The 12,495-nt window shown below is 48.3% G+C and overlaps 2 protein-coding genes across 2 annotated transcripts; one reads left to right on the forward strand and one right to left on the reverse strand.

Annotated features, from left to right (window-relative positions):
• Positions 1–1,356: 1,356 nt before the first annotated feature.
• Gcc1 (GRIP and coiled-coil domain containing 1) lies at positions 1,357–6,198 on the reverse strand. The gene is made up of 2 exons (XM_027926489.2): positions 4,748–6,198; positions 1,357–3,982 (listed from the first exon to the last, which is right to left on the reverse strand). The coding sequence occupies exons 1-2, from the start codon at positions 5,777–5,779 to the stop codon at positions 2,687–2,689; spliced, it is 2,328 nt and encodes a 775-aa protein (XP_027782290.2). The 5' UTR covers positions 5,780–6,198; the 3' UTR covers positions 1,357–2,686.
• A 2,467-nt stretch (positions 6,199–8,665) lies between these two features.
• Arf5 (ARF GTPase 5) lies at positions 8,666–11,677 on the forward strand. Its single transcript, XM_027926426.2, has 6 exons — positions 8,666–8,822; positions 9,347–9,427; positions 9,767–9,876; positions 10,354–10,425; positions 10,938–11,063; positions 11,189–11,677. The coding sequence occupies exons 1-6, from the start codon at positions 8,756–8,758 to the stop codon at positions 11,273–11,275; spliced, it is 543 nt and encodes a 180-aa protein (XP_027782227.1). The 5' UTR covers positions 8,666–8,755; the 3' UTR covers positions 11,276–11,677.
• Positions 11,678–12,495: the final 818 nt, after the last annotated feature.

Here is a 12,495-nt window from a genome sequence, read left to right on the forward strand (position 1 = left end):
ACTATAAATAAATATACATATACATTTACTGTATATTTTAAAAAAGCTAGACTTTGTATCTTTACATCACAAAGAAATGACAAATGTTTGTGGAAACAGAAGTTTAACCCAATTTAAACATTACACAAAGCATACATGTACAGAATTATCACATGGCATCCTTATTAACATGTACAATTTTTATGTTGTTTTGTTTTTGTGGTATTGGGGGACAGAACCCACAGGCAATCCACCAATAAGCTATACCCTAATCCTTTTTATTCCTTTTTTCAAAATTTTTTAATTTTTTTTGAGACAGGTCTCACTATTTCCCAGGTTGGCCTTAAGCTTGTAACCTTCCTGCTTTTACCTCCTGAGTGGATGGGATTACAGACATATGCCAGTGCACCTGACAATTTTTATATTTTGATGTACCAAATTTTTTATTTGGTCTTTTTAAAAAAAAAACAAAAAATACCACACAAAATAAAAAATAACCAATGGCTTAAACTTGGATGTATATATTAATGTTACTAGTTATTAGTTATAAGACTAATAGTAATTAAAATCTTTATTTTAAAATAAAATTAATTTTGTCTAACAAAAAATTATTAATCAGGGCTGAGGTTGTAGCTCAGTGGCAGAGAGCTTGCCTTGCACACGTGAGGCACTGGGTTCAAGCCTCAGCACCACATAAAAATAAGTAAACAAGATAAAGATATTTGTGTGCATGTATAACTAAAATATATTTTTTTAAAAACTACTAATCAGAAATTGAACTGAATCTTTGCCTGGTTGATATTATTTTAAAAGTCAAAAAGCACAGGAATTCAGTTCTAGAAAAGCAGCCATAACTTTGGATCTTTTCTATTCTGACCACAACTACCTGGAAATAACAACAATCCCAGATACAGAGGGGGCAAGGTAAGGAAATGAAGATAATCTATTATTATTAGCTTGATATCCTAAGATACTTTCCTGGGATATCATAAATTCTGATTTGTGTGGGTAATAAAGCATTCATAGAGAGATTACTTCTAGGGGCTCGGGATGTAGCTCAGTAATAGAGAGCTTGCTTAGAGGAAAAAAAAAAAAAAAAAAACTTTACTCCTACACTTTGAAGCAGTAATTTTGTAATCATCAAGCATGCCCATTAAACCCTGGAGAAAGCCTCTTCCAATGTAGCTGCTCACACCCAAAAACACACAATTTGAGGCCAAGAAATCTGTGTTATAACTAAAGTGGTTCATTAAAGCACTAAGATATTCATTCCTGGATTTAAGTTCATGAAGTAACTCTATTTCCAGGCTTTTCATTCACATTTATATTCATACTCTTTGTGCCCTGATACATAGACACCATAAAGGAACACACACATTAAGTGACTCAGGTTTAATGATTTTATAGTTTATAATCATTACTTGAACACATCACTTCTGCTCACTGTAGATAATCCAGGTCATTTGCCCTCCCACTAATAACATTGTTACCTGTTTTGCACACCTCAAACTCTCACAATACAGGCCTTTATGACCAAATAATACATATATATCAGTCCAGTTAGCAGCCAACCATTGGTCTTTCAGGTCCAAAGACCTCTATATACAATGAGAGCAGAATGGGGAGTTGTTACTGTTTGGACCCAAGTTTTCTGAGAGCCTCCTTTCCGTTGCCTGAATAACAAGGCATCTTTCTTTAAGGGGCAGAATTAATCTATTTATGTCAAGATCCAATGGGAAGAAAGTAACCCAACCCAGCATCAATTGAACTTCTACACTTTCCTGTGAGGGTCATGGCATTCTTTTGGAATCTTCTGCACATCTCTTCCCTGTCCCTACAAAAGCAAAAACATCTGGAAGCAACTCTTAGCAGGAAACCTTTTTATCCAAGCAGGATCTGTAAGAAGCTAGGTTTTATTTCTTAATGAAAATAACAACATTGAAGGGAAGATAGTAGTTATTTGCTCAAAATCTCAGTCCAACATAGAGTAAGGCAGGGACCAGGGAGAAAAGTCTATTTTAACCCAGCCCTGGCCCAAAGTTGGTCATTCAGAAAATCTCTAATCAAACTAGTGCTCATAGTCCTCTCCAGGTCTCTCTAGGTTGATCTAGACAACAAATGGTGTGTTGTCTAGATTGCATTCCTATCTAGATTAGACTTTCCAGTTCCAGGATGAACTCACTATTCCTTGGCCCTTTGGACTCTTAGACAAAACCTGTCACAAACTTTCCAGCCTGGCTTTAAGTCCCCAGAGAATCGGGGCAGTAGTGGACCAGACTCAGACTGTGATGAGATGGAGAGAACAGCTAGTCGCTGTACATGTTCAGAAATTAACTGAACTCCTCTGGAGTCACACTTACTCCTAGCCCTGGACTAGGATCATAATATTAAGACAAAACATATTATTTTAAAAGTTCTTAACACTTTCCCAGACTTGCACCTCTGGTCCTAACCTCTCTCTCACCTTCCACTTCCCCTCACATACACACCCCCAGAAGATGCTGTCCCAACACTTTCCAATATCTCCTAGGCCCAGGATAAAGCAGCATTAATGGCATTTGGCAGAGAATCCCATCCCACATTGAAGACTCCTCCTCGGAGTTCAACAAAAATAAGTAAATGATAACACAAGAGGCAGTAGCAATCAGAACCTGCCTATTCCCACACAAAAGAGGCACAGAGATTTCAGGTGTTAGTGAAAATGGTATCATCTCTTGCCAGAAGGCCACCAGCTGCCACCACTTGGGAGCCTCATTATCACTTGTTTCTCCTCCGGACTGAAGTGTAAGATGGTCAGTATGGCTGTAAGAGTCTGCTGGCGGCCCAGGCTGTCAGGCAAGGTCAGGAAGCGGTAGATGATGTTTTTGAGGTATTCTAGGTTAGCTCCCTCCCTGCTCCGGTCCCTGATGTTCTTTTCAATGTGGCTCTGCAAGGCTCCCACCTCCTCTCGATGCCGCTCCCCTTCCTCCAGCAGCCGATCCTGCAGCTGGTGTGTCTCTACCTCCAGCCTGTGCTTCTGCTTCCTCAGGGATGTGATCTCCACTTCCTTACGGGCCAACTGCTCAGCATACAGGAAGAAAGTGGGCTCATTGGCTGCTGCAAGCTGCAGTGCTTGGGTCAGGCTATCTGGGGAAGATGTGTCAGTTGAATCCCTGGAAACCCCACTGACCACAGGGCTTCTGCGTCCTGGTAACCCAGCAGACAAAGCCACTGAACGCAGTTGCTCCAGCTCCAAGTCCTTTTCAGCAAGCACAGCAAGGGCCCGGTCCCGCTGCTTGTGCAGCTCCTCCTCCAGTTTCAGCGTTCGGTCCCTGAAGTCCAGCTGGCTGCGCTCCATCTGCTGCCGGTGAAGCTGCTGCACCCGAGCCAGCTCCTGCTTCCAGTCCTCAGCCTCCTGCTGGTGCTGGCGCTCAAGCTCCTCACAGGACAACCGCAGGGAGATATACTTCTCCTTCAGCTCTGCAAGCTGTTCCTGTGCTGCCTCCAGTTCTTTAGCCAGATTCCCATCTTTGGTATTCTTGCTCTTCAGCACAACCTGAGCCCTCATCTTATAGCGCTCAAACTCTTCCTTCAGTTGTTTTAGCTCCTGTTGGTAGTAGAGTGCAGTGGCCTTCTCCCCATCCGCGGCCTCAGAGCTGGGCATTATCTCCAGGTCACAGAGCTTCTCCACATCCAGGGTCACCTGGCTTTTCCTGGCTGCAACCTGCAGCAGCCTCTTCAGCTTCTCCATCTTATCCTTGAGGACATTGACATCCAGACTGGACTCATCTCCATGGCTATCTAGAGGGGACCGGCTAGAGGCTGCAAGAGCCAGGGTCTTGTTCTCCAGGTCCAGCTGCAGAATGCGCTCCTTCAGCTTCTGGATAGTCAGCTGGTCCTTCTGCTTTGCTTTCTCATAAGTGCCCAGCAATTCAGACACCTCAGATATTTGATTCTCTAGGGCTGCAACTCTCTGCTCTTCCACCTGAGACTGCTGGCGGAGCTGATCCTCTACAAGGGCTGTCTGCAAAACAAGGGAACAGACAAAAATGCATCCAGAAAAGCCATAAAGCCCTACAGCAAACTTTGGGAGAAAAAAGCAGGACAGGGGAGAAATAGGATCACAGGATTGGGGTGGCCTGATAAGAATGGCAACTGGAGATTTTTAAAGCTAAGCACTTTTGTATAGCTTCTGCTGTTCTGTTGAGTTTTCCATTTTCCACAGAGCTCACATATAAAGTATGTTCCTGTTGTCTATCATGTGGTTCCGCAAGTTCTATTAAGAAATCATTAACATTCTCTGTTTTTGCAACATTCCTGGAAGTTCAACAATGAGTTGGATTTCTCTCTACATTGAAAGGAAGCAGTATAAAGGAGCCCTTTTCCAAAACAGGCAAATGATGACTGAGAGCAATTACAAGAGGTTATTTCTTCTGCAAAAATCCTCTTTGCCCCCTTCAGTCATTCTGCCTAGAGGCAAGTAGCTCTAGGTATATATACACACTACCTTTCACTGTACAGCTGCCACTATATTGCTTCACAGAGAACAACTAACTGGTAAGTTGCCAACACTCCAAGGCTCAAAACTGTCTGGCTTAGACTCAGCCACACTCAGAACCTCCACATCCTATTGGATACTCCACACACTCTGGATACTATCAACACCACACAGAACAGGATTTCCCAGGACTCACTCCTGGAAGCTTTTAGATAGCCATCAGAAACGATAGTAGTTGAGAAGACAAACAATAATTGAATTAAATGACTAACATTTGAAGAGGATAGTTACCTTCCTTATTTCCTGCTGCAACTGAGCCTGGAAGTGGCTCTTAAGGCAGGCAGCCTCTTCCTGAAGCTCTTTCAGCCGGGGATCTGGCTGATTCCTCTCATCTCGAATGGCCTGCAGCTCACCTTTCAGCTCCTCCACTTCACGAGTCAGCTGCTTGGTCTGCAGTTCAAATCCTTCCATCTGATCAGCAGCATACGCCCGCCCTGCCAGGGCTTCTCGGGTCTCTTCTAACCGAAGCTCCAAATCCTGGCGCTGCGTCCTCTCCTCCTGCAGCAATTTCTGGAGCTCACGCAGCATCAAGGCATGGTCAGTCTGCTCTTGGGCCCGATCATGCTGCTGAGTTATAAGTCTGGCTTTGGTTTCTGCTATCTGTTCCTGCAACCCCTTCAGTTCTCCCTCCAGACGGCCCCTCTCCTCCTCTGCCTTTTTATTGGCATCCTCCAAGTCCTGTTTCATCTTCTTCTTGTCAGCCAAATAAGAAGCCTCCATACGGGATTTCTCCTGGGTGACTGTGGCCAAGGCGCTGGTCAAAGTAGCCAACTGAGTCTTCAGCTGGTGCAGTCTTTTGTCCACCTCACTACCAGCAAAGAGCCCATCCCCACTGCTACTGCTAACGCCACTCTCTGATCCACTGGCCTCTTCAGACTTTGGAACTGGTGGTCCACGGGCTGATCTGTCATCTTCTACCCCACATTCGCCCTTGGTGCTAGTGAGACTGGCTGCAGTATCTAAACTGGTGGCGGTCCCAGTGCTATCCTCGCTGTGAGTGGAGCATCGGTCATCCACTGAGTCAGGAAAGGTGAGACCTGAAGGCTGGACACCTGCAAGGCCTACATCGGCCTCGTGGGATACCGACAGCACCTTGATGCTGGCCTCTAGCGCCTCTTTCTCCTTAAGCAGGCTTTTATAGGCGCGGACCACATCCTTTAGCCGAGCTTGGTACTGGAGAAGCTGCTTCTTCTGCGTCTCTATGATTTCCAGTAGGTCCTTCTTGCTCGGGCCACCCCCGAAATTCATCCCAAACTTCTCCATGGGGGTTCCCAGCAGGTTGCTCCACGTCAGTGTTAGGGAAGCCCGGGAGAAGGCCGCGAAGACGCGAGCTGGGGCTGGAACGCAGCAACAAGGGCTGTCTGACCACAAGCCACACACGAGTTCCACCGGGCGGTCCGCGACTCGACGCGGTCCGGGGACAAGTCTGGCAGAAGCGCCCGCCGGGTCCCAGGCGGCGGGAGCGGGAGCGGGTCCGGTCGCGTAGGCGGGGCGCCGCCGGCACCACCCGAGCGCACAGCCCAAATTCGCCCTCACTGGCTAAGAAGCCGCTCCGCCCTCTCCGCTGGTCCGGGTCCACCGCAGCCCGGGCCCGCCCCCTCGGCCCACCGTCCGCCAACGGTTTACGCCACACTGGGTCCTATCGTGACTTCTTAACTACCACAGCCGGCCGACAGCGGCGCTTCCGGGTCCGCTGGAAGTGACGACAGTTTGACGCCAAAGGCTCCGCCCCACAAGGGCGCGAGGTGGGCGGGGCTCCTTCAGCGGGTTAGTGGGAGGCGGCCTGTTGAAAAACCAGCCCTAATGCGAGCCGCAGTGGACAGGCTTTGGGTAGAGTAGAGCAAGCAAAGTCCAGGACGCTGGAGTGATGGTTTGGTAAGGTCGACCAAGCTTGCTCTCGGGCTACGATCAGCAAGCGACAGGGGGCGACGTCGCACTGCGTTCTTCCCAAACACACGTGTGAACTATCCAACTATTTGGAGCTGACTCTCTTTAAGACCACAAAAACTGCATCTCTTTCTTGTACAACGTTTGGCATCTAATTAGCAAATGCTGTAATAGTACTCCTACTTAGTTTTGCTGAGTTGATTCAACAAATATTTATAGAGGGCACTCTGTACCTCTAAGGATCCATCCTGAATGCCAGCTATATGTCCAGAAGCCTCATAAGAGTTTTGCTGTTTAATCTTCACAAAATAACAATTAGCACTAGTAAGGAAACTTAATGCACACAGAAGATAAGTAACATGCCCAAGGTCACACAACAAGTAAGTTTAGAAATCCTGTCTGACTGACTCTCAACATACTAAGTTTTGTGCCAGGTGACAACATCATATGCCCTTGCCCTCAAGGAGCTCACAATCTAGTGAGGATCCAGACATGCAAATAAGTAGGTCCTGCTATCATATAGTATGTATGGCTATATTCAAAGAGGGGGAAGGTTTATCTAGGGGAGGCACAAATGGTCTCAGGGAAAATATTTGGGGATTTGAAAGATGAATAATTATTGCCCATCTAATTAGAGATGAGGGAAAGCAGCATTCTAGGCGGGTAGAAAAGACTGCAAGGACTTCTGGGCTATAAGAGAACCTGACTCACCCAGGAAGCATTAAGAATCTTCTCAAAGAAGTAGCTTAGGGTATGGGAAGGAGGTGACAACAAATAGGGCTGCCACTCAACTTAAGGCATTTAGATTTTATCCTGGGTAAGGCATTAAAGGATTTTGACTCTCAAGAAGTGGACATCACCAGACTTGTATGACATCGTAGGGGCAGGAGACCTGTGAGGAGGCTTTTTCAGTCCTGGAAAATGATGGTAGTAAAATAGGGTAGTGACAACAGGAATGGAAAAAGAGGTTGATAGAGCTTAGGATGTAAAATTGACCTGATTTGTTGGCTGCTAACTCTTAGATTGGGAATCTTTGAAATGTATACTTTGACTTTTATAAAAGCCTTCTTCAGAATTCAAGACTATGACTAAAGAGTGAAAGAAAATTATGCAGTCACACACCTGGTTCCCTATAAGGATGGGGCAGGCCCTGGAGGTCTGTTTAGACCCAGGTTTTTAATAGCCTTGATAACATCCAGCGGTGTTATACAAAACATTCAGTGGCATCATTTCCTCTTTTTAATCTTCACCATAACCCCTTAAGTTAGGACAAATATGTCTCTTTTTACAAATGAGAAAATGGCAAAAGTTGTGGGGATCATTGAATGCAAATCCTCAAAAATATAGCAGACTTGATATTTGACCTAAGGCCTGAAATAGTGCCCGCACATAGTGGGCAATTAGTAAATATTTGTTGAATAAATGAAGAGTTTTCAGACTCCCAGGTCAGCTCACCTCAAGTTCATGAGCGATTGATCCTGGGAATCCAGAATAGGCATAACACACGCCCTTGCTCTACTGAACAACCTAATAATCCAGTTCAACCCAACAATTACTGGTGAAGCACATAAATGTAAATTACCATGCTTAGATGTTAAAATAACATTACATATGAAGCTCTTTACGACTAGGGAAACAAGATCCTCAAAAAATCCTGGATAGATGTGCAATAATAATACAGGTCCCCAAGTCTGGCAAAGAGAACTTCAGAAAGGCTTCCTGGCCCCAGATGGAAAGGAAGTGTTCCCAGGGAGATGAAGGCAAGGTGGAGTTCTCCAGTAGTGGGTCTGCAATCACTCTGTCCAAGTGTGGCTTCCGCTGGTCCTGCAGACCGGGGATTTATGAACTAGGTGGTTTAAGGAACCATGATAGCTAGCACCCAGGCACAAGTCGTGGAGGCACCTACTGCACACAGAACACTCAGCCGGAGCCCAAAGGGCAAGAGAATACTAAGATCCCTGCACACAGCTTTCAAACCCCCCCCAAAGAAGGGGGTGCAAACAGTCGTGCTACTAGTTCCCAAAAACTTAACCGGAGCACAGAGTGGTCTGGACGCAACAATTCCAAGCCCAGCGGCCAGCCACCAAATATAGGGGTGGGGTCCGCTGTCAGCCTTTACTCAGCTCCCCTGGAGCTGCGGATCGGACGACTTCTGTTCCGCCCGGCTTCCGGGCCTGGGGGCGGGGCTGAGGCGGGCCCGGAGGGGGCGGAGCCGCGTGACGTCCACCGGGCCGGGACGCGCGGAGGCGGCGGCGCCTCTTCCTGCTGCTGCTGCGCCCCATCCCCCCGCGGCCGGCAGGTTCCAGCCAGTACCCCGCGTCCGCGCCCGCGCCCCCGCCCCCGGGCCCCGCCATGGGCCTCACCGTGTCCGCGCTCTTTTCGCGGATCTTCGGGAAGAAGCAGATGCGGATCCTCATGGGTGAGGCAGATCGAGTGCGCGGCCCGAACCTGGGCGCCGGCCTCGGCGCAGCCCTCTCGCCCCCGCGTCCCTTCCAGCCCGGCTCACCTGGCTCTCTGACCTCGAGTCACCACCTCCTAACCCTCCGAGGCCTCTGCTTTGAAGCGGTCCGGGTCCGCAGCGCCGCCTTCGGGGCCTGAAACCCGGAGCTGCGGGCCTGGGTGGGGTGAAGCTTCCTCCGCCCCAGCCCGGCTGCTAAGAAGGGAGGATTCCGCCCTTGGAAATGACTTTTTAAAGGAGCTCGGCCTTCCTCCCATGTCCCTCACCTCCCAGTCCTGTCCCGTCCCTAGCCCACTCTGTGGACAGCAGTTGGTACAAGCCACCCAGACTGCCCTGAAGGCCCCGAAGGTAGAGAACAGCGCGCACCTGGAGGCGCTCCCGCTCTCCGCCCCCATCACGATCAGCTGTCCAGGCTTCTACCTTTCCCTCGTCTCTAGGGGGCTCCCTCGCTCCCGTCTCCATCTCTGTGCCCCTCTCTGTTGCAGTTGGCTTGGATGCAGCTGGCAAGACTACGATCCTGTACAAACTGAAGTTGGGGGAGATTGTCACCACCATCCCCACCATAGGTGAGCCCCAGGGTGAGGCAGGGAGGATCTGGGAGCGCTGCGGCGGGCCTTCTCCGGATCTGCTGAGGCCCTTATCTGGAGCTGACCATGACACCAGATATTGCTACTTGAGAAGTGGGTCACCATATCTCTACATTGCCGGATGGTGAGGGAGGCGGGATGGATGTGGCCTAGCCCCGCTTCATCTGTTGACAGCCAGTCCTCCTGGGTCCTGTTTCCCTTGGCCTTGATCATTGCCTTCTGGTTTTGTAACCCTGTTGAGATCTGAGTAGTTTTTAGTGAATTCCTTCCTTTCAGGACTTTTTCTCACCCACTTCACCCCACCCCCATTATCTGCAGGCTTCAACGTGGAAACAGTGGAATATAAGAACATCTGTTTCACAGTCTGGGATGTGGGAGGCCAGGACAAGATTCGGCCTCTGTGGCGGCACTACTTCCAGAACACTCAGGTGGAGTATGGGAGGGAACTCCCCAACCCCAAGAAAGGAAAAACTGTTAGGACTAGGTGAACTGAGCTTTTGGCTATAGGCAGGGTCCATAAGACAGGAAGACCCACTGCCACCCACTTTGCTAGATTAGACTCTGCTCATCCTTCAGAACTCACCTTAGTCTTGTTCTTAGGCTTAGCTACCTTAGACTTCTGGGAAGCAGTATTCTGAGGCCACACTGCTTGATTTAGCTCCTTAGTATCTTTCCCTGATCCTTGCTCATCTTTTAGATAGACTGCCTCCTCTGAGATTGGAGGCTGTATCCCTCACAGGGGTTTCTCTAGTTTGTGGCAGGACTTATGCAAAGTCTTAGTGGAAGTTTACCAGATGAGAAGAGCTGACGTAAGTAAAGATGGGAGAAGAGAGAAAGGGCCAGATTACACAGTGTGACCCAGGAGGGAGTGATTGCTTCTCCTTCCTTTCTTCCTTCTCACCCAGGGCCTCATCTTTGTGGTGGACAGTAATGACCGGGAGCGGGTCCAGGAGTCTGCTGATGAACTCCAGAAGATGGTAGGTACCCAGAATCCTAGGAACTGAGCCCTAGGCTTGGGGACAGAACAAACTCTGTGGTGGTATGGAAGTCTGGGAACTCCCAAGTATCAGAGGCCAGAAATGTGATTTTTTTTTTCTTTGTGGATATAACATGTTGTGTCTCTCTCTCTGTTGGCATAGGACAGAATTTTTTTCATGAATTTTCATGCCTTCACATCTGAGCCTAGAAGATGGTGGAAAGAGGTGGCGAAAATGGCACCTCACATTCTTGCTTTTTCCACTTGGAAATTGTGTTATTTTGCCTAGGGCAGGTTCTCAAATTAGAAGACCTTTTCTAGACTTAAGTTTAGGCATCCTCAAGTTTATTTATAGCTCTTGATCTTGTGTTTAGCAGTAGACTACCATGCTACTGTGTTTTTTCAACAGAGAAGCTAGAAGGTAGAAAGTGGGGGCTTCCCAACACACCCACCAGAAGAGAACCTGTGGACCCAGTGGGGCCACCAGTTCTACCTTCTCTCTTCCCCTCCTAGCTGCAGGAGGACGAGCTGCGGGATGCGGTGCTGCTGGTGTTTGCCAACAAGCAGGACATGCCCAATGCCATGCCTGTGAGTGAGCTGACTGACAAGCTGGGGCTACAGCACTTGCGCAGCCGTACGGTAAGGATCCCGCTCTGCTTACACTATACCCTGCCTCTCACAGGAGAGCTACAGGCTGTGGCAAGGATATAAAGATACCCCCTTTCTTCCCTGCTGCTGACCTCTTTCTTTCCTTCTTCCCACAGTGGTACGTCCAGGCCACCTGTGCCACCCAAGGCACAGGCCTGTATGATGGGCTGGACTGGCTGTCCCATGAGCTGTCAAAGCGTTAACTCGCCAGGGGCAGGCCCCTGCTGCCCGGAAGCTCCCGCGTGCATCCCCGGGATTACCAGACTCCCGGGCTCCTCAGGCAGTGCCCTTCCTTCCCACTCTTCCCCCCCACAGACAGGCCTCTGCTCCTGCTCCTGCCTGCATGTTCTCTCTGTCGTTGGAGCCTGGAGCCTCACTCTCTGGGCACAGAGGGTTCCACTGTCCTGCCTGCTGGGACCTGCGGAAGGGCTTCCTGGCCAAGGCCCCCTCATCCAGAGGAGGAGCAGGGATCTGGGTTTACTTTTGTTTTTTCTGTTTTGGGTGTACCCTTGGGGCCAGGTTGTGGGGGTGGGGGGAAGTGAGGGCTCCGGGTGGTGCTATGATGTGGAACTGGATATTGAGTAATAAATTTGCTGTGGTTTGTACTTTGTGTTGTCTGTAACCTAGAAGCTGGATGCTGGTTCATTGGGTACAAAGAGACAATATGGGGGAGGCTCAAAGCAGCTGTGGCTGTAGGGCCAACATATATATGCATACACACACTCATCAAGCTCAGCTTCTCCCTCCTTATTCTTGGACTGGAAATATATAAGGTTTTCAGTAGAGGGAATTTCATTCCTTCCCCTATTCCGAGGAATGTCAGCTGCCGATAATAGAATCTACCTTCTTGGTTCTGTAAACTACCCATCCTAGCTATACAGAGTAATAGTTTTTCACAATTGCTTTACACACAGTGAAGGGAATGTGTGTTAAAAATATTGGTGTGGGTGTGGTGGTGCATGCCTGTAATCCCAATGTCTCTGGAGGCTAAGGCTAGAGGATCACAAGTTCAAAGCCAACCTCAGTAACTCAGTGAGACCCTGTCTCAAAACTAAAAATGGGCTGGGGATGAGGCTCAGTGGTTAAGTGCCTCTGGGTTCAATCCCTGGTGTGTGTGTGTGTGTGTGCGCGCACGCACGCAAATATATATATATGTATATATATATTTTTTTTTTTTTAATTTGTATACATGTATATATATGTCCCAAGGCACATTTCAGAAAATATTTCATCAGAACTGGTCTGAGGCCCAATAATATCCATCTCTAAAATTAACTAGATGCTCTGGCACTGGCCAGAATCAAATTGCCTTATTTTACAAAACACTGATAGAGTCTAGGGGTTACATACAGTTCCTTGCTCAGCACCACTGAACTCTATACCTAAGAAGTCCCCATCTACAGGGACTCAAAACACATGTGAG

This window comes from Marmota flaviventris, chromosome 1, assembly GCF_047511675.1.
Source record: "Marmota flaviventris isolate mMarFla1 chromosome 1, mMarFla1.hap1, whole genome shotgun sequence".
Lineage (NCBI taxonomy): Eukaryota > Metazoa > Chordata > Mammalia > Rodentia > Sciuridae > Marmota > Marmota flaviventris.